The sequence below is a fragment of the Varroa destructor genome, unplaced genomic scaffold (assembly GCF_002443255.2).
Source record: "Varroa destructor unplaced genomic scaffold, Vdes_3.0 BEIS01000001.1, whole genome shotgun sequence".
NCBI lineage: Eukaryota > Metazoa > Arthropoda > Arachnida > Mesostigmata > Varroidae > Varroa > Varroa destructor.
In genome coordinates, this window is record NW_019211454.1 from 13,144,969 (window position 1) to 13,167,187 (window position 22,219).

The 22,219-nt window shown below is 38.5% G+C and overlaps 1 protein-coding gene, 2 long non-coding RNA genes and 1 pseudogene across 3 annotated transcripts; 2 read left to right on the top strand and 2 right to left on the bottom strand.

The window, feature by feature from the left end:
* Positions 1-91: 91 nt before the first annotated feature.
* Positions 92-17,230, bottom strand: LOC111253131 (sialin-like). Its single transcript, XM_022812530.2, has 10 exons — positions 16,933-17,230; positions 14,784-14,849; positions 7,729-7,934; positions 6,483-6,713; positions 4,589-4,766; positions 3,947-4,083; positions 3,579-3,719; positions 3,057-3,235; positions 2,154-2,349; positions 92-1,962 (listed from the first exon to the last, which is right to left on the bottom strand). The coding sequence occupies exons 1-10, from the start codon at positions 17,081-17,083 to the stop codon at positions 1,813-1,815; spliced, it is 1,635 nt and encodes a 544-aa protein (XP_022668265.1). The 5' UTR covers positions 17,084-17,230; the 3' UTR covers positions 92-1,812.
* On the top strand, positions 4,656-13,063 carry LOC147758280 (uncharacterized). Its single transcript, XR_015319409.1, has 3 exons — positions 4,656-4,795; positions 10,834-10,936; positions 11,787-13,063. It is a non-coding gene; the product is annotated as an uncharacterized LOC147758280 (long non-coding RNA).
* On the top strand, positions 14,814-22,103 carry LOC147758281 (uncharacterized). The gene is made up of 3 exons (XR_015319405.1): positions 14,814-15,590; positions 18,120-18,259; positions 20,786-22,103. It is a non-coding gene; the product is annotated as an uncharacterized LOC147758281 (long non-coding RNA).
* Positions 19,475-20,792, bottom strand: LOC147758282 (uncharacterized; annotated as a pseudogene).
* Positions 22,104-22,219: the final 116 nt, after the last annotated feature.

Here is a 22,219-nt window from a genome sequence, read left to right on the forward strand (position 1 = left end):
TTACATATATCGATTGTACAAATCTTCTCCTATAAATTTAATGTTGTATATATAATAAGGTTAAATAATGTTTAAGTTACTAATATCCGAGTAGCTCAATAGATCGTGTTTATTATAGATCTGTGCAAAGCTAACTTCTAAACAAGCGAGTGTTTATCTATATATATATATATATATATATATATATATATATTTTTTTTTCCTTTTTATAGCATATCTGAGTGCCACATTTTCCCACTGCTTGAAATCCATCAAACAGCATATTCAAATCGTTCAAGATGGCTAACTTAGCTGTTCCTTGAGCTCTAAAATTTATCAGTTTTTGCCACTTTTTAAAACAAATTTTTAATTAGAGCGGAGTACTGCATATACATAATAGATTACTCAGATGGGATTGTAAAGTACAGGTACGCGCATAAGACTTCATTATGACATTTGCCGGGTAGTCAGTACTACAGCAAACGATAGACAACATCGTCGTTCTACTACAGGCTTCGTTCCTTGTCACTGTTCTGACTAGTTCACACTCGTAACTTGTAAAATAGGATTTAATCGAAAGGGCATTACGACATTACAATCGATTGCAAGCAAGGCCCAAGATCCTTTTCTGATGTTAAATAAGACGAATAGATTCGGACTGGTCGCTCCATCTATGCTCACTCTTGTTAAACCAATAGCCCTGTCGTTGTGCTTTTCTTACGTAGGTTGTTGTAGCGGCTGTTACACGTGGTGCCACCTTTGTCAGTAAAAATTTGGTTATTCTTGCCTAACTAAGTTAGTTTTTAAAAGATAAAATGCAATATGCCGCTATGAAGCCCACAGGTCACTTATTACACACACGCAGTTTTTTGCCACAGCGGCTGGCTTAGTAACCAGAAGCGGAAGTGGGTTCGATTGCTCCGTACGAAAACTATATGTTTTATATGGACCATACTGAAGCAGTGCTCAAGCTAAGCTAACGTAGGGCTTTGGCGATATTCGATTTGGTCACAGATGTATTGAATCACAACTATGAATCTAAATTTAACGATAAAGCTAAATATCCATTTACCTTCCATTACCTTAGTCTTTCGATACTATAGATACCCATAAAGTTTGTCAAATGCCTGAAAAGATCTTCAGCTAATTGTTTCTTAAAGAATATGTTTTGTGTATGATTAATTTCTGTGATTAATACAATTATGTCTGGGGCCCGCTGTCTGCGATCGTTCTACAGAGATAGTTTATATAAGGCTGACTAGAATCAGTTGTGAGCATGAAGATTCAACACTATTCGATCAACTTGTTTTTTAGTTGCTAAACATAGTCGTTCACTGTAGCAATTGAAGCTATGGTCTTGACCATAGAAGACCGTTGGGTTGGAGCGTACACTTCTTGCCAGACGTGGAAAAAGGCAAAAGCGTAGTAAGATCAGTTGACAGTTGACTGATTTCAATGAACTTTGCGGGCCTGAGTTATGCTCACAGATTCACCAATTTAAATCTATCACTCCAAACTGTCTGAAAAATTTTCCACATGATCCAGCTTAGTGCCTTTTTACGGAACAAATGGTTGTGAATTTGATATATCAACATGTGTGACATACCACACATCAATACAAAACAGCAAGAAAGTTCTCCGTTCTTTCTTTACATTGAATATTAAAATAACAACGTCTTTCCTCGATCACATTTTGCGCCGCACTTTTTGTAATTTCTCCTAGGATCATTACGTCATCTTTGGCATTGATGATTGTCCTCAAGTTAAAGAGTCATCTTCGAGTTAGTCGTAACATTTTCGGTGTCCGTCTTATGTGTTGGTCCTTAGAACATCTTACTGGTCTGCCACAGAGCGCGCTTCTTCGCTCTTGGTCTTTGACCAGGGCTGCTCCTCGGCAGTAGCGAACATTGCAAAAGTGATCGCTCCCACAAAGCTAATGGTTGCCGTTGTGTAGAACACATTATTGTATTGGGCATAGGTTGCCTGAATAATGAAATGGACATGTTAATGTTTACGAGCATAAGTGAGTCGTAAACATTTTTATGATATACATTTAATAGACAACAAACAAACATGATGACGTTGGCGTAGCACTATTATTATTATTTCAATTATAGTCTACAGAAAAATGGCTGCGGAATATGCTTTTTTAATCGCTCTTAGGTTTAACTTACATTTTGACTTGTCATGACGCCGACCAAGAGAGGAGCCACGATACCACTGCAATTTCCAATCGTGTTGCCAAAGCCCATCACAGACCCTGCGAGATCCGGCGCTAAATCGAGGGCCATTGCCGCATTACCACCCCCACTTAGAGCCAGGCTCGTGATTGAGCAACAAAGAATTATTGCTACCAGATTCCAGTTGCAGCTGGACGAAGAAAGAGAGATCGATAAATGATTATTAACGCGTTGTTTGCGCACATGGTAGGCGAAAAATATATTCAACTTGACTATATGATGATTTACATTACTAAAAACTACACATGACAAAAAAGTAGCGACAACGGTTTTATTTTGCACGACATCTTTCTACAGTACGTAATTTCTAACGCTCTATGGCTAAATTTTTTGGCTATAATTTCATACCTTGATAAATGTCATCGGCAAATGCAATATGTTCGAAATGTAATGAAGTCGAGTGGACGAAAAATCTTGTTTCCTGCTGAGGGTATTTTGCTTTTCCTTTAGTCGGATATTCAAATATCGACGTAAATCACAAGTAAATAATAAAGGGAACATCCCCGCAAATACAAGAACCCCAAAAAAATATCACTTTCTAGGAATCTCCGTTTTTTACTAATAATACTTTTTGAACATTCGGAATCCATTCAATTTCTTTTGAACACATAACATATTACTAGCGGTTTATGAAACTATATAATATGAAATCATATTAGTTATTATTGTTAAATAATAGAGTATTGGAAGCATTTGATTCTAAAGACCTAGGTCAGAGAATGCTATCAAGATACGTTATTTCTTTCCATAAGTTCGACTACACCGCTGAGTATTGCATCTACGAAGATGTCTGTTGGCTCATTGTGGCACCTATTTATTACACATTAATTAACAAACCCAATTCTCGTGACTAGAAGCAGCATGACACCGGAGATGACAGCTGACGCGCATTCAAACAACTTCCTAATATTGGTTCGGGTCATAATGTTTGATTGAATAAGACGATCAGATACCGCACCACTGGAGAAAGCCACACATGCGTAACAAACAAAGAATAATGCATTCAGAGCTCCGTTCTGAAATGAAAGAAACTGATTAGTATATTTATTATCGTATTGATAAACGGAGGAGCTGAATTTGTATTAAGAAGACAACCGAAAAACTTTATCTGTATCAGAAGTAACAAGGCCTTGTCAAGCTATTGAGCTAATTTGGTACAACCAGTAGATAATAAGGGACGTATGCTTGAAAGGCGAACCATCCCACAGTATTTAAATCCAGGTTTCAAACCTTTACGACCATTAAATGCATCGCAACGTGGTTATATCTGTTCTTTCTCTCATAGACCGCCTTCAGTAATTACATAAACAGTGGATGTACGTTTAATATGTAATATACCGGAATCTGCTGTATCTATACCTTTGTCATTGAGATATGGAAGATCGTATCGATAAATATAGGCATCTGCGTCAAAAACAAATAGAGGGTAAGGGAGGTACAGAACCGAGCCGTTGCAAACAGCCAAACGGGCTTCGAGGTGATTATGGTCAGCCATGGGATCTGAAAGAAACGGTAGATAATTTCAAGATGACGCGCCGCAATTAACACTTTAAAGTGAAGGCAAGCGAAAAATTTATAGATTTTATACTGTATATGTTGTTTAGGTGCATGGTTAGATTAATATAATTTACAGGAAACCATTTTCAATGCTATGTAGCGGACATGCGATTTCAATTATGGACAACATCACTGATTTATTATCGCTCTTTGTATACATAATTAGTTACCTTTCGTGCGGGTGAGTGTGTTATGCCTCGGTTTTGAATAATATACCTTCGCTCTTCGTCTGAGATCCAGCGATGATTCTCCGGCTGGGATGTCGCGCAGATATACCACACGACTGACCAGACAACACCCAGTGCACCTGGTTGGTTAAACCACCGTTCGAGATCAATGGAACGTCGTGACAGATCACGACAAAAACAAAAATACAACCGCTTTCAGTTTACGAACAGTTTATTACTGCTACTGATACATTTTGAGTGTACTTGTGTTACTCGCAAGACGCAACACACGTTTTAAGCTATCTGTTACAAACATTTTTGTTGACTCTTTTGGCGTCCCATTGATTGGTTTGTCCAACCCCAATTGTAATGCTAACAGTTATATTGTTACATTACTAAATAATCGCTGCGTATAGAGATCTAAAAGAAGAGGAGTTAAACCTTATCGAAAGCATCCACGGTTTGACGTAATCTAAGCTCAGCTCTAGGAGTAATCTAGGAGTCTAGGCTCAGATATATTTAATCCCTGATGCCTTGTACAAGCGTTTACACAAATTTACCAGAAGGACAAGTTAGAAAATCTCTCGGTGCAAGGTGAATATTAAGAACATCGTGGGAACTCTACAAGATCAAGTGGGTCTTTACCGGGAATGTAGAAGGCAGCAGGCCAGCCCAGTGATGATTGACAGAGCGCAGCCGCCATCGGCAGTGTAATAACCGTTCCTATGTTCGATCCGATTATACAGAGATTTACCATGGTCGTACGTTCCTGAACAGGAGACCATCGAGCCATCAGGCAGAATACCGACGGAAAGGTCACACCCTAGCATAAGACAGCCGACGTGCATCCATGTAAATATGAATAAAAAATATTCAGTTAAACGATAAATTGTTGATTTTTTATGCGCAGCAAAAAATAGATCGCACAGACCTTCCATACATACTCTTGTGTGAACGATAATACAATCGAATAGGAAAATATTGAATTGAATATTCATTATCACCGCACGTGGCTAAATACGATAGAACAAAAAGTAAGGTTTCCATCCAACCCTTGCTTTGCTTAACGATGGTCACAATTTTGTCTAAGGTGTTGCGCTACCGAACCTTGTAAAGGACAAAGTAAATGATTCCAAAGAGAAAAATAATCTAGAAAATCTAAAAAATAACTTGGAAAATGCAAGGGCTAAGTGAAATGAGATTGTCGAAATGCTTCCAAAAAATGATTTTACCCCCGGACATTTCAGTTGTACCGATACGAGCCCTCTTTTCCAAAAGATTACACCCCAGACCATTCCGATATCAACGATATTACCGAAATTTGATTCTATTACTATTATATTATATTACACCGGAGGAAATTAAAATAATTTTAGGACGCTTTCTCTCAAAAAGGATCTCAATCTGAATATGGCGCTACCAAAAACCCTTTAACGCAGATTTCTTCCCGCACAGTAGATAGGGGGATGTCTGGCCCTTAATTTAAAATCTTAAGTTTCCAAGAGATTTCCAGGCATACAGATCCATCAGGGAGGCTAATCGCCTCGTATCAAGAGTAAATTATACCAGAAGAGAATATCCTGTTGCTGCAGGAGGTCCTCAGGCTTTGATAGTAGAGATGATTTTTGCACCTGTGATAACGTGCATAGGATCTCACAGTACATTGGGGTTTCCTCAATTACGATGTTAATGGCTAAGCACTCGTTGTCTATAATTCTTAAAAGCGGCGCCCTGGAAACTAAGGAAATTACGCACTGACGGATATTCCTGGCTGGCTCTGATCGCAAGCACACCGAATATGCAGCAGTTAAAGCTAGCAGAACAGCCATTGCCTTTTTGCTTAATATTGGACGTGGGTTTAATTCCAACGGGTGAGCCCTTGCAGAAACGCTATAGAGTGTGATACTTTCAGCCTTTAGGCTTACAACCTGGGGCATAATAGTCAAGCTTCTAAATAGGATACGGCGACCAGCAATAATGTCACGGCTTGGTCTTGCGTGTCGACACAATACGAAAATCGGAAATTTAAGTCATCATCTTGTGTAGCTCGTAATAAGTCAACAATAGTTTTTATATGGGCTCGTAATAATTTTTTGCCACCCATTTTTTGCTACAATATTTTTGCAAACCAGAAATGCGAGAGTTACGCGAGAGAGGAAAATGCGTCCTCAGAAAAGATATTGGTGCGTAACACGCTTTCAACCGGTGCACTGCGTTCCATAAAGGATGAATAGCTTCTTTATCCGCTTTAAAAAGATGCACTTCTTTTTTATGCAAGCTAAGGACAATGCTGTCATATAAAGAGCTAATAAGGTTTGCTCGAGACCAAAACCAAATATAATTTTACAGAAATGTCTAATAGTGATGCTTCTGAGATTTCCCCTTGCTAAAAATAAAGACGATAGGCTACAGATCACCTAAAACACCTTAAGCTCAGGTGTTGTGAAGGCAGTGAATACTTTAGTCGTGCAGCCCAGTTTCCGCCCAATTTTCTATTCTTCTCTATAGAAAAAAATGCAATACTTTTAGAATTGCTCACCTCTGTAATGCCTTCAATAGCACGCAGGGCGATGAGACCGTAGATGCTCCATCGGGCAACCCAATGTGTGACCAATGTGAACACTGACGTGAGAAAGATGCCGTAACCGAATACCCATTTAATGGAATACTTATCTGCCATAATTCCGCCGAGTACCTGAGTGCTGGTGTATCCAACAAAGAATGCATTCTCCACAATTTTTTGTTCGAGCTTGGGCCATATGAATTCGCCCTGTAAGACATAGGAATTCTACTATTAACAACGACCATAGGTTCTGGGTGATCATGACATATTCTCCAGAACCTTCCTTTAATTCTTATGATTAGCGTTATAAAGTATTTACAAGACCATCATTTTTTGAATAACTTGTTAGAGTTTTCAAGTTACATTAAGTTGTTACAAGCGAATCCGGCGGATTTCCATATCAATAAACCATTTGGGCTTGAATGAGGATTTTATATAGGTGTTAAAGGTACTCTCCTTTTTTCAAAATATGTCCCAGTGCTCTGGCAGCCTCCAGATAGCCATATATGTATTATTCGAGTTCCCATATGTAATTTAGCTATTTATGGGTTCTCAAAGTAAATATGTAGTGGGATATGCTTGCCCACTAGTGCTGTTTGGAAAGCTCTATAATCACACGGACTTAGATTGGGAGGAAAACGGGTTGAATCTTCCCTTACTCAATCAGGTTCTTGCAGTTTTCGATAAATGGTTAAAATTTTGTTAGTTTTGGCTAACAGGACTCTTAGACTTCAAACTCTGCTTGTGAAAGGTCTTCAGTTGCGGTAATGCGTTATTTGTTTTTCGGGTCCCACGTCCAGTCATCTCCGTTCTGGACATGTTTACTCGATTCACGTATTGTGCTCTCGCTCAAGACCTACTTGCCTATTCATTAATCTCGGATAAATTTCCGCAGTACTGTGACCTGCGAAGGACAAAAGCTTCACAACTGAGCGTTGATTGTAAAACTGAAATATGTTTAAATATGTTTTTTCTTTTTAACGTGTTCCTTGTAGAGTAAACTCAGTTGGCTTTCACTCACGAAGATCTGAAGGACTAAGGTAGTTATCAGTCAAATTTAATCTGCTAGTAGCGTGTAGTTCAATTTCAAGATCCGCCCGATTCGTTTGTAAGGGTCTAACCTTTATTATGAAAATAAATTTGTTTAGTTAGAAATTGATATAACGAGTTATATTTTATTGATGTCCTCACTACTTGCAAGTTTAATAGATAATTAGTATACCGGCTTCGGGGCAACACTAATATTTCCTGAAGGCAGACATGTTCCATCGTCTGCGCTAGAAACGTTTTTGCCTTTTGAGCCGACCATTTGGATGATTGCGACCGACATGTTGATTCGCATTGAATACGCCAGTGCCAATCCGGTGAACACCAGAAGACAGATGACATATCGGTGCCGCAAAAGACCTGCAAGCACCGGCAAATCGTCTAGGAACAAATCCAGATTTATATAACTCCTATGGTACAAGGTTACTACATCACAACACATTACATTCGTTTCTTCAACATGTTTATGGTTTAAAAATATAAATATTGATGTGTATGAATGGTTACCACGCACTAGTCACTCTATTGCTTCTCACATCGAAAGCTAAGCGGGTATCGGCAACTCGTAACAGCTGTCGTAGTTGTTTGCATAACTGTGCCTTAAGTTTATGTATCATAAGTTAAGAAGCGACTGATGTGTATTTAAAAAGTAGTCAATTATTTATGTACTTATATAACACTAAAGAAATACTCGATTTGGTCATAATCACACAATCGTCTGTATATTCAAATGTCGTACAGATAGTACCAACCTATTACTAATCTCGGCTAGATTTGTAAAATTACTTCCGCAGAAAGTATCAACAAGCAAAAAAGAATTGGTTCCTAAAACCTTTCAATAGAAAAAAAATGTCAATACCGGTTGAGTATCATAAGTGGTAGAAAAAAAAAGTGACAAAGCACTCCCCGGAAGGTCATAGCTTTAATTTCAGAAATCTTTAATTTAAATCTCCACCAGTTCTCCTCTAATTACGCTTCTCCGATCTCCTTCAGAATGCAACATTTCATCCTCACAGCCTTGCCTTATTTACAATTAATTTCTGGCGTCGCGCATCTCAATGTAAAGGTGACTGCTGCTACTTATCTGAGTAAATCGAATAATTACAGGCTGTCCGCCTCAGGCACCCGGTTACCGGTCTAAGCTCATGTGATGCCGTTCATCTTATCTTAATTGGACTAATGCACGTATAACAAACATTATATTAATTATAATAGATGGCTATTTTATGTATGGCCTGACTGGTTGATAAATTATCGCAGTGTGGTATTAAGAGAAATAGAAACGACAATCGTATAAGATGCGATATGATGTACTGTGACAATGCTGTAATAGACACTTAAATAACTGTTGCGGCACTCATGACTCAGGATCGGCTTCGAATCTTCATTGGGCAGTTAAACTAGTATTAGGTAACCCAACACTGATCTGCGCACCGGCTCGTACTTCAGTTGTCGGTATTATTAGCAATAGAAAGTGAGCAAAAGAAGTGTACCTGCGCACAAGAGGCAGGTACACATCTCCCTCTAGCACTCACTTTGTTGTCGTATCGATGAGTTCATCTCCTATCGAAAGTCCCGTCATAATTTGCACAAGTCATGACCGTCTATTATTATGATTTGTGAACAATAAAAACTTTGAATTTGTTCATCGGCATTTTTATCGACGAAGAAAAACTTCAACTTTATAAACTGTTCATTTGCCCATAAACAGAACAAATCTATCCTTGGTAAAACCCAAGAGAATAGGCACAGAACGCTCGCACCACAAAACTTACAAAAAAAAAAAAAAAAAAAAAAAAGGTTACCATTGTTAAAGTTACGGACGGCGGTGCACCTTCGAGTGGCAAAAATAGGCAAACGGCCGTGCGTCTAAAATTACATGGCTACGAGACCAAGCGTGCACACTTCATGGCTCCTATAATAATGTTCAATCCGAAGGTCCTGAGACCTTCAGCTCAATAAAACACTTGTATAGAATAGTCAAATATTGCCGAAAGCTAAAAAAAACTCCACTTTTGGAATATTTTACTACGCTATCATGGCCAACTATGAAATCGTTCATTCACTTCACCAATAACAACAATGTTTTACGGTCCCTAATTAGCGGGACTTCTACGACAGCCTCAACAAACTTAAACGCATAAAGCTAAATTTATGTTAATTCATCGCTCATCCAAATCTCGTCAGCATAGAACCGGATATAAAAAACTTTTTAGAAAAAATCTTATTTGTTAGCTGTAAATATTTTTCGTCCTTTAGCTTACGGCACCAGCCCTTCACAGGTCCTATCGTGCTTTCTAAATATACGTAGTTAATTCTTATGGACCAATCGTTCAGTTAACAGGAACTGATCCACATAAACATTCTGGTCATGGCTAGTCAGCACGGATCAGTTCCTAGACCGATTGTCGGCTCCATATCGTCGTTTTTCAGTAGCTATTATATTCACCAACAAAGCCATTTGTCTTCCTTATTTTTCGACACAGAAACAAGCCTTTATCCAACAAAGTACTTATTACCCACTTGTGCCGAATCTGATAAATTCAACCGTCTTCCAGAGATGATCGTTTCCATTGATTGCTTACGGGGCCTATTTCACAGAATAGACATTAGAACTACTACGAATAACGCGATCCTTATTAAATAGTAGCTTTCACACGTCAAAGCTACTAAGAAAGCCTAAAATTGATGACCCTGGACGAAAGGGTACGGTATACCGACGCTATATTTTGTATTGGTATCTCCCTGTCATATAAACTGTCATGTAAACACACTGGCCCGCTCTTTATGACGTACATATATGCACCTCAATTAGGAAAAGAGCAGAGATTCTATAGGCGAGATTAATATAGACCGATTACTACTTAAAAAAATGCTCGCCTACGTTAATTAAATCTGCCGCCATTTTTACGCCAAACATACGTAGTTTAAATAGGATCTGAGAAACCGCTTTTGAATTTTACCATGATATAGATCGCATATTTGAACAAATACGTTTATATATAAACGAATAGAAACAGATATATATGTATATGCATTACACCTCAAAAATTATGTGAGTAGAGTACCCAGATATTTACAGACAAAACTCATTCTTCTTCACATAGAAAAATTGGTTCGTTCTGATTAAATGCAAATCGACTTTATGACGCAAAGAAGAGGGTGACCTTCGAGACAACATGAAGAGCCAATTCGATTGGGCAGAACACAAGTCTTTTATCGACATTGTTACTTCGTTGGTCCCAAACACCTGATCTGCGATCATTTCGTCTATTTGCAGTACCTTCGACTACAGGGTGTCGCGTGAGAATCTTCCCCAGCGCGGCTGAAAGCGATATGTGACGCTTCATAATGCTTTGAATCATCATATTCGACAACAACTGGTATGTTTCTTCTTAATTACATCGTAAAAGGAAAACTACTTCGTTTGCTCCATGAATATATCTCATTTTAACAGATAATTAGAGTGTGGGGCATGGTCAATGGTTGTAGTCTGGAACTCCTTTTTTGAGAATCGACGTGCTACTTTGCCTACCGCTGACATGTATTCCTATAAAAGTTAGTGCCTTTGCAGAGAAGTACAACATGGGCATATTTCGAAGAATAAATATTTCCAGAAGACTAAAACATAGCAATTTCTTCAATACCAATATTCAAATTGAGCCATTCATTAAGAGAATCTTCCGCAACATAGTTTTTACTTGAACTTAAACTCACAACATAAGATTTATCCATGTTTTGTTCTATAAACTATCAACTCCAACAGCATCTGTGATAAACAAACGATAGATATAACTAAATACTTATTTTCATTGAAGAAATCTTCATGTCGTAATCTTATAACAAGCAACTATTCTATGAAACACGCAGCACCTGTTAGATCCTATTTTATCATTCCCATTGCGGCGTATCAACGGCTGGGGGTACGTCTAACTATATGGGTTAAATAGGTCTTTTCACGCCGGAACAGACGCCACCGAGTCGCTCAGCAACGGGTAGTATTCCACTGGTGTCGCAATGGGTTGTGTGTGACGTGGGGGACAGTTATGCAAACATCACCTTATGACTATGCACTGCCTGCGAAATCTATCCAGTTTTAAATAAAATTCGGAAAGAAACCGATTCCCATTGGCGATTATCATTTGGGACAACTACTATCTATATTGCTTTCTGTGACGTTTTACAGCGAACATCTAAGTTCTAATGTTTCCAAATGTTGTGTGGATTTCTTAGCACAAACGTCTGGATAGAAGAAGGCCTGGCCTGAACGACGAGCTCTGGCCAATGAGAACCTAGGATACGTAACGGCACGGACGCCCCCGGAACGATCATCGGTGAACTATTACGTAAAAGTGTATCGAATAGAAAGGTACACAGCACATACGCTGGTTTATTGGTTTTTAGTGGGCGAACTGCCGGCCGTCAAGAAGAAGAGAATGAATGGGAAGAAGTAAGTGTGTAAACTGAAAGAAATTGAAAATCAAGACCCAGAGCTACTGGTGAGTTCTTTTTCCACAAAGTGCATGAATAATACAGCAGAAAGCATACCTCGTGTATTTGTATCTGCAGGCTGTGTCTGCCTATGGGCAGAAAAGGAATACAAGAATGACAGCAATGACTACGTTGTCACATTTGTCGACTTTATTGGCTTGTGGACACAGCCGTAGTAGGACTGGAAAAACCCTATATTATATGGCACCCATATATGCCTGGAACATGCATATAGGTTATATGAATCAGGTAGAGGTAGTGGAGATCTGAAGAAATCTTTCTAACTGAATAAAAATACAGTTTTTCATGCATGATTATTCGCTCGTTGCATTACCAGTTGACTGTAAATGCCTGTTCAACGAAAGATTTAAGACCGCTGGAAAATTGTTGTGTTATAACTACATGATTTCTTGGAACAGTAGCTCTAGCTAAAAAGGACAACGTCAAACCAATAAAGCGGACGACAATCATTTTCTATCAGACGGAAGTGTTACCTTGATACGCTTCTTAGGACTGCAAAAAATAATTAGGGCTAAACTTAATAACGTTCTGCAATCTAGATTCTGATATCAATGGATATTTCTGCTGCAAAAATACAATTCAGCTTTTACCGATAATTAGTTTGTTTACAATAATAAATCTGTACATAGTTACAATAAATCTGTATCGGTCAAAGCAGCCCGAACATTTGAACTAGTTGAATGTAAGACCATATGAGTCACCGTTATTGCGAGCACAATCGTATGTAGTGTTCGGGTAAACTGAGGCACTCATCATCAATTCTGGCCGCTAGCTGTGAGATTCCGGATGAACTAACAGGAAGACAGGGCATCCCAGCGAAGTGATGACCTGGATAAACCCCCAGGCGGCCACCTTTACGGTTCCGGTGGCCGCAGCTGGCCCGTAACTAAACAGGAACTGTAGTTTATGATTGATTCATCACTTCGGATGTTTCGTCTAATAACTTCGAACTATATATTAGGAGGCTAAGACAATGCGGAATATGTACTACGTAGTAATTCAGCCACTTAAGTAAGTGATCGATTGCCGCATGAATGTATTTAGATATCATAATGATGCCAAGCGCATACGCTCAGTGGTAAATCAATTTTTGTCAACAATATATTACAAGTTATTTTAATGCATATACATATGTAAATACCGACCAAATTTCAAAATTGGAATAAAAGTACACGTGACTGCCACCAGCAGTGATAATAGATAGCTCAATTCAGCGATACAAGTAGAGGAATTAAGTTTCGAACAACTAGATATTTGAGAAACGATAGTTCAACGATACTGGACGATATTTGAGCTAACTTTTTTCAATTCAGTCATTAACTTTTTGCCACATTTACTTTGTTTGGTATAGTAGATAACGACATAAAGCTCTAGATCGAGCTAAACGATTCCATGTACCCAGTAAGTAAATGGCCTTGCAGATTATTGCATTTCACTATACCAAAGCTACCATTCGATGTAATCGAAATATTGTGTCATGGACTTTAAATCTGTCATCTAAAAGGAGCAGATAGCGAGATTCAATAGCACGAAGAGTATTTTTCTTTGTTTTCGAGTTTTGGCAAGATTTGACCACATTGAGGTTTTAGGTGATCTCTCATGAGTGCTTTGTAAACGTTAAAAGCATCATGGGTTTCGATAACAATACACAAGGTCTTAAAAAAAAAGTAATTCAGCATTATCTTTAGTTTTTCAAAGGTGACGTTAAGCCTGTCGATAAAAATGGAAACGTATGTTTAAATCGAAGTAAGTCAAAACATTCAATACCTACACATATCTGCGTCAGTCATAACATTATCACTTTATTGTTAAAGCAAATAAGTATATTTTAAGTAATCGACTGAAACCGTTGACTAACCTTATGTTTCTATGACGGACTTTCAAAATAGGATACCCTCAATGACCCTAAAATAGCAAAGCCTGAGCTGAATGAATGTAAGCGGCAGATGTTAAGCTAAGGATAGGATTCTAACAGCAGTACCATGGTTGTGAGGAGACAAACGAGGCCAGTCTAGGACCCATATAATGAATATAGGTTCTCCGATATGTTGATTTTTGAAGACCAGTTTAGGGGCTCGTTTGGTATGAGGAACTTCAGCAACGGAACCGATTATCTCTTTTCGTCTGCTTCAACATATCATTCAATAGTTCTATATCGTACTAAATGAAATACATAGACGGATTAAGTTCATCTAAAGCCCTCCCATAGTGCTGTGTAATATAATTACGGGGTTCCGATTTGCCTTTTACAAAAAATCTTCACAGATAACATTCTATTCATTTTGCAACAAAATCTTTATTTTTCTAAATGATTTGAAAATACTGTAATATATATATATATATATATATATATATATATATATATATAATAAATGCAGCACGGTATTAAATGGTATTCTAGGATTAAAAAAAAGCAAAAAAAAATAAAAAGGATACAATAAGATAAAATATGACAAAAAAACAATAAGAGATCTTTGAAAAAAATTGTCCAAAGTTGTCCAGGGTCGAGCGAAAAGGCGAATATTAAGCTAAATGCGAAGGTAAGATAAATCTCTGATGTCGTACACTGAGTCATGACATAATAAATGACCTGTCTTAATTGAAACATCGATCTATCCACAATCTATTTAGTATATTATAGTTAGTATTTTCGAGGAAATGTATCTGAGTCTACTCGGTATAAATAAATAACTAGACTTCGTTAGAATAAGAACTCACCCGTTTTGGTTTCTGGGATTTTAGACGTTTGGTTATCGCTCATGCCGAGAGCGTCTCGAGCCTCTGCTACATGTTGACAACGGACGGAAAACGAATACACAGAAGAATCAAAATGTATCCGTTTTTATCTACAGACGTAATGCCAGCACTACCAAGAACAATTCAGCTTTGTCTCGTAGAAACATTACCGGTGATAAGCTAAGAGCACCATCACTTCCATATCTCATGTATCCATGAAACATTGCCTGTTTGCATAACTGCGCATGCTGATCATCTGAGAAAATAGATCTTTGGCCGACTTCAGCCCGCGCCGCGGTCATTGATTTATACTTCAATGCAGGTATCGTCTTCGGCGAGGTGGACACGGTGCTGCCACTCACTCTTCGCCTTTACGGCGATGAAATCGTACACTTGTGAGCCAGCAGTAAGTAGAACAATCAACGCTAGTTAACGTCGGGCGACCGCACCGTGAGCACGGCCGTTTTCAGGTGTGCGGACACCACAAGGCTCGCCGACACTCAGATGTTTGTAGGGGTCGCTACAGGCCACGCGAACAGGACGAAAACCGCAGCAACATATGTCGCTATCGGTAGTAAGGCTTGTACAGGCAATATCTGCTCTAGTGCTTCTATCATAGGCCAACATTATAAATACGTTACAAAAGAATATTTGTCTGTATTGTTCAGAAAACGGTGCAGTATATAAGTGTCGTGGCTGCGAATAAAAGTGACAGAAATTTCGAAGTAGACATCAAAGTAAATGTGTCATCTATTACCACCTAATAGCTTATCGACTAAACGCGTAAAGGTATTTTGTATTAAGCTGAGAAAGTAGAATTGGGGCTATAATCTAGACGATTCAACGCCATGTCATCATGAAACGATGATATGCCCTTCGCTTTTAGGCAATTCTCAAGCGTATGGCAGATTGTATTCTGTGTGTTTATTGCATAAGCCCGACGTTCGAAATCACGAGATAGGTCAGGTAAAAGGTGCTCTGATCAATAACTTAACGCTGAATTCCGCAAGGCATTTAATTGATTCTGTGTGTAGAAGATAATTATAGTCGATAAAAAAAAGGCTTTTCGCGAAAAAAACTTGAGTGGGAATTGTAGTGGCTTATTATATATAGTACTGTTCATGACGTCGCCAATCTGACAGTGTGCTTTGGAAGGTTCACAATATAAGAACTATAAGAGTTGGCTAAAGAACATCTAACCGAAAACAGGTTTAGAACTTTTCGTGCTAGAAGTTCTAAACCTGTTTTCATACATCCATAGAAATTCTAAAAGCAAGGTTTACTCAATTCAGCCAAAGATGCGCTTCGAGTGCATTAGTAATTATAATGCAAAAAAAAGCAAGCGACTCGATGGTTTATTGTTCGTATAAGGGAACTTTTCTCTATTTCAGTAACAGTTGACTTAGATCCTTTTGCACAAAAACGCTTTAACCGTTTTCCAATGATATATTTAATCATGTTGAATACAAAGGGCAAATATTCAAAATTCGGATCTGACTCCTAAAAAATTGAAAATTTCTTTGTACATCTGAAAATTATCGCATGCTGTTGCATTTGAAGAGAATCAAGCCGACAAGCCAATTTTTGTTGACAAAGTTAAAAAGTTACTAAGTTAAATAGAAAATTTTAAATCCGACATTTAACGAATACATAAGCCAGATATTCTAGGGTGAGGCAATCGCATTTAGACAGTTTTCAAAAAAGCCCCTTAAAGACAGTGAAATAGCGTAAATTGTAACAAAGAGCAGATTTAACTTTAAAACATATTTCTAACAGGCACCCCTTAAAATCACTGCTAAATGTTTAGAATGCTTTAAGATCATAGTATCAGCATATTGTTTAAATCCAACGGCTATGGTCATTCAAATGGTTGTACCGGCTTTTATCTACGACATAGAACAAGAGAATTAGTATTCCCCTTTTATTTCAATAATATCATACGTATCTTTTGTTACTTTACAAGAAGTGAGAGAAAGGTTCTCCATTATCAGGAGATTTTTGCTATTTGCTCACTCTGAATATATGTTTACATAATTTTTAAAAATCACTAGATAACGGTCGGTTGTGCCCACTCCTTCAAGCAGCATATCTAAGCAATGTTAATATGAATGAAAAGGAATTAGCGACTTACCACATTTGTCTCGTTCCTCAACGCGGCTTCTCTCTCTCAGACTTAAAAGTTCAGGGTCTGAATTAGAGTTTGGAGATTGCCTCGGGTCGCCAAATTCTATTATCGGGGTTTGCATTTTTGTTACATATAGGTTCTGCACGGTCCTGTTCATTTTGTCTGACTCTAGTAAGACATCCTCCGTATTCAGGACTAACCAAATATTTAACGACTTCTTTAGGTACTTGGCCACTCGATCACCATTTCAAACAAATTAGATCAAATGTCCGCGGTCAAAGGAGTAATTGTTTGGATAGCACACCGCTCCTGCAAAGGAAGTATATAATGCTCGCTCAAGATAAGCCGGGATCAACCTCTCCATCCCATGCATCGGTTAATCGCTTATGTCGAGTCAGCTAGTTACCTTATCAGTTTAGGGATTCTGCGTCCTCTTTAAATTCTAGCCCATTTTAGTAGCCCAAGTAGATCATAAAGACGGGCGAAAAAAGTTGGCCACACATCGTTTGAGGCAAGTCGTGCTTATTGGATAAGAGTTCAACGGTATCAGAGAAATACTTCAGCAGTAGGGTCTAATTTGCGCATAGTACTTTAATCCTCAACCATCACAACGAAAAAGAAGTTTTATTGAATACGCCTGGATTGCTAAAGAAGGCCTTTGAAGCCTGCGCAAGCCTGTTTTTGGCTGGACAGTTTGTTATCTTTCGTCTCGTACACGATTCATGAACAGCATGGTTTCTGCTAGATAGAACTGAAACCACTGTAATCGTTCTGCGGGTGTTCCTGATTGGCTGATTGATTCGCGTACCTCAATTGTATCGCTCGCTTTAGCAAACTGAGGAATCGGCATTTCATTTGAAATGTCAGTAGATCCATTTAGAGAGACAACGGACATCCACCATGCAGCGGAGCACTTTCGACCCATTTGCAGAATGGAGTTATATATATTTAAAAAACACCTCACGAACCAATAGTTCTACCGGAAGAAGATATTGCCGAACGACCAATATCGGATTAGCACCACCGGAACGAACCATATGGAGTAGTAATTTCAGTGATAGCCCATCTACAAAATCCTAACAAAAAAAGCACTAGCTATAACATCTATATTTTTCAGCGTTTGATACAGATGAGTCGAACGTGTTTACGAAATCATCATTTCTACTGAAATGCGTACTCCCGTCGTTTTGCAGGCAATCATCTGCGACTATGCCAGCATTGGATTGTGCCAGTGTCGATAACACGTCCATACGCTGTATATCATTCATAGTTGCACACTAGTTGACCAAGATCAGCGTCGACAGATGGTTATAGTCAGACAATTATTTCATATGTAAGTATTTAATCGTATAGTTCGTTACATTAAGCAAATATCCTAGAGAGTTTCTTCTATAATTCTATGGCGAACGTGAACACATAGAAACAAGTTTCTCTATAATATAGGTATAAGCTATTGACTCAGTGAGTACATCGGCATATTCCTCTCTACACTCTATTCAGATATTATTCTTTGTCCATTGGTACCGCTCAGGGACGCTCGATTACCCTCCAAGCATACAATTGGTCCTAATTCTGTCTAGATGCTTCAGAAAGTCGGTAACCTGTGCAGTGGAACAAGGGGAATTGTCTAACAGCCCGGTATGCCGTTACCCTACGGGCGTTTTATCTACGACGCCATGCTACATATAGGGACGATAACTACTGCATCGAGTTTACTATTTGCGAAAGGTGTTACGTATATCCGAATAGCTGAAGCAAATGCCTTCCGTTTAGTAACTGACACAAACACTACATACGTCGATTGTGTAAACGCACTAAAGCCTTTCGTAAGTAAGGACTCGAGCTTCCGAGTTGCCGAAGTACACCGATAATACAACTAAAACCTCCAGCGATTAATTAATCTATATCAGGTCAGGTCTTTCCAAGAAAATTTACAAACTGAATCAGGGACAGAAACGTCTTTCGTTGTCAAGTTGTCTAAAATGCCAGCTGTGCAAACCCTACGGACGCAACGAGTCGTCGTCTAGTACAACTCCAGTACAACGGTACAGGCTTGTCCACTACAGTTAGGGATGGAGCCGGGTGCCTGAAACCGGGCACACACATAGCTCATTTTGTAGTAAAGGGGGCCAGCCGTCTGAATCTAAAAACTCAAAACATGCATTCAGCTTTGAGATCGGATGTGGATACACGACGTTTAATGACCATCTGAAGCAGTGCATAATGGAAGCACTGAACGTAAAGCTATAGAAACAAAGCATACTAGAATAATTGTTAAGACCTGTTCCTGTTGATATCTACTTCTCCTTGGTAACTATGGTACATATATGACTATGTATATTCTTTTTTTTTTTTTTTTAGCGAATGTGCTATATAGAATATATTGTGCGCTGGTTCGGAAGCATAGGTGTTTTAAACGTCAGTACGAAATCTTTATGTTTCCGTTGAGTTGAACTTCAAAATAGGTGGTGTTTGAATTTATAAAGAAAATGCCTCAATAAAATCTAGAATAATAAATGCCATATATAACTTTATTTATAAATCTACAGTCGGGTTCAATAGAATCTTTGAAAAAATAACAACGGTAATAATAATTATTCAACAAGCTCAATAATAGTAATAATAACGGGGCTGATAAGCTTGATATAAGATAGGTATTTATTATGATTTCGTCGCAACGTGTAAATACGTTAAAGTATTATGGCCCTGAATTGCGTTATTATATTTCTGATCGCCCTATTCAGTTTTTTTTTTGACATAAAAATGATTCCAACGATGATATACATCTTATCTGCTATACAGTCTTATCTGATATAACATAGGTATTGAACACTTTAGCATTTAAAATTTACTAATGAAGTTATATTCAACAATACGATGTACTATTTTCTAAATATCTGTGAGCTTGTTACATCATAGACGACAGAAATTAAACATCTCGCTTTTTTTTTTTATAGAACACAAATGAATGAGACAGGAAGTTAATCAATAAAATAATGATAACGCAACTTAAGAGCGAATTTTTGCTATTTTGATTCGTCTCGTTTACTGCCATGAACCATTATGCGCGCTGACGTTGGCTTGAATCGAGCCGGAAACAATGGAAAACTAACTCCAGAGTGATGGCTGATGTCCAGAATAAAATTCATAACACCTCAAATGCTAAATGTTGTACTATTTAGAGGCTACGAACGTATAGTAAACGAAGTCGCAACTAGCGATGATCACATTGTCATTTCGTTCTGTTAGGCACAACAGAGAAAGCAGCACGATGGTTTATCCCGTTCAGCATATTTATCTTATGTTACACGTTCATTTTTTTACGTCAATTCAGCGAGCTTTTTTTTATGGCGAAGATCGTTGCTGTGTCCACACTTGCGTTTTCGGCAGTTGTGTGCCTTCGGCGGTAGACGAGCGTAGCATTTCCGACAGACCTTTTTGTTGACGTTGTACTTCTCTGCCAGAGTACGGAGGCCCGGGGCAAGCTTTATGCGTCCCAAACCACCAGCCTTCAGTCTAGCGTTCAGCGAAAGTGTTTTTCCAGCCAGGACTGACACAAGGAGCGAAGCCCTCTCATAGATATAGATGCCCCATGACAGACGCATATGATCGACCGGTACTTGTGTGATAGACTCGAGGCGTAACATGAGCTTGTCGAACGAAGAGCCTTCCTCGACCTCACACGAGATCGTCTGTCCGTCGATCGACTTAACGAAGATCTGCATGCTGTTGCTGTTCGGTTTTTTTTGACGCTGAGACCGGATGCTAGTAAGCTTAATAAGGTATCCGCAAGGATTTACAATACGTACACTGATTACTTAGTTATGACGAGTTAGTTTGTGTTCATGTGATTTCACAGGACGCTGCGCTACGGCAGACAGATATCACTTGCCAAGACTGTCGGCGGCAGATGACCTGGGAGGATCCTTCTCGAGATGCGTTCAGTGCGTAACTAACTGGCAGCTGGCTTTGCTTCCATTGACTATGTTGCTTTGAGGGGTATAGTAAAGATAGGACAAGGTCGGGGCACGATCGGGCAGAGGCGACCGGACGTATTTGCCGGAAATCGAATCACATCTAGCGGCCGCTTGGCTAGGCAGAGTGTATAGGGCTTGCCCGAGCAACCATGTTTACCACATGCTGCATTATCAGCTAGACTTCGGTCGACAGAAACTTACGTAACGTCCCAACGTGGCACGAAACCGTTCAAATATTCGTAGACTATAACCACCGCGAGTCAATTGTTACCTTAGGTAAAGGCTGATATTTATTCTAATATTAAATGAGAGCAAAAAAAATAAAATGGTAGTAATAAAATTTGCAGATCATTAAATACTACGGTACGTTATCGATCTATAAACCTATGCATTTTGAATATTCTAAGAATGGCATTCAGACACATGTACAATCCGCTTATGTGAGCTGGGATACGAGAAAAACATTAACTTTATTCCGTCTAAATAGATCTATGATTATTTAGAACCGCGGATTCGAAAGAAAGGAGTCCGCGGTAGTAGAATTTTCAGATAATTATTATAACACTAGCTATACTTAGTTTCATCAACTAGAAAATCTCTCTGAAAGCCTAATTCGAATGTGTTTGTTAAAACGATACATCAAAGCTTTTTAGCGTGTACAATCCGAATTGACGTTGCGCATGGCAGTGTCAATAGAGAAGCCATTATCCTTGTTTCTATTTTAGTACATTTTGACAACTCATGCATACGCGCGTGTGTCATTGAATCAGAAAATAAGATTCGAAATTTACCCGCGTGGTATAGCAACTTTTCAAGCAGGCATTATCGAATAATAAATAGTATATTTGCATGAAAGATATGCCGACAGTGAAGCTTGGTCCATTTATTGTTATTAACTACAAAATCATTTTACCTGCTTCGACAAAATAAAGCTAACTTTTGCTAGCATGTGCTAAACATGGTGAAACTGGCGTCTTATCATACAATCTATATTATTACACTCTACCTTGTTTCGGTGATGAACGGATTAAATGTTTTGTTGTTATAATGGGCGTACTCGAGTTTAAGGCAATAGTAGGTTACAATATATACAATTACACTGTTAGCTAAATACGTGCGTAAGGCGTGCGTGAGATAGCGGAACTTCATTTTAGACTCGCTTCTATATAGCTGGATATATGGGTAAAGGTGTGCAACGTATTGATAACTAGGAGTAAGTCTTTGCTTCTGTAAAAATACTTCAGTTTACTTGAGAAAACATTTTCAAATACCGACACCCGTTTTCTGGGTATACTCTTGTCGTCATATCATTTCCA

Coding starts and splice junctions, on each gene's coding strand:
- LOC111253131 (XM_022812530.2), bottom strand. CDS start 17,083: ATGAACAGGACCGTGCAGAACCTATATGTAACAAAAATGCAAACCCCG. Junction 4,084..4,588: donor TGCTGCCTTCTACATTCCCG/GTAAAGACCCAC, acceptor TTAACCAACCAG/GTGCACTGGGTGTTGTCTGG. Junction 2,350..3,056: donor CTTCTAGTCACGAGAATTGG/GTTTGTTAATTA, acceptor TTCTTCGTCCAG/CTGCAACTGGAATCTGGTAG.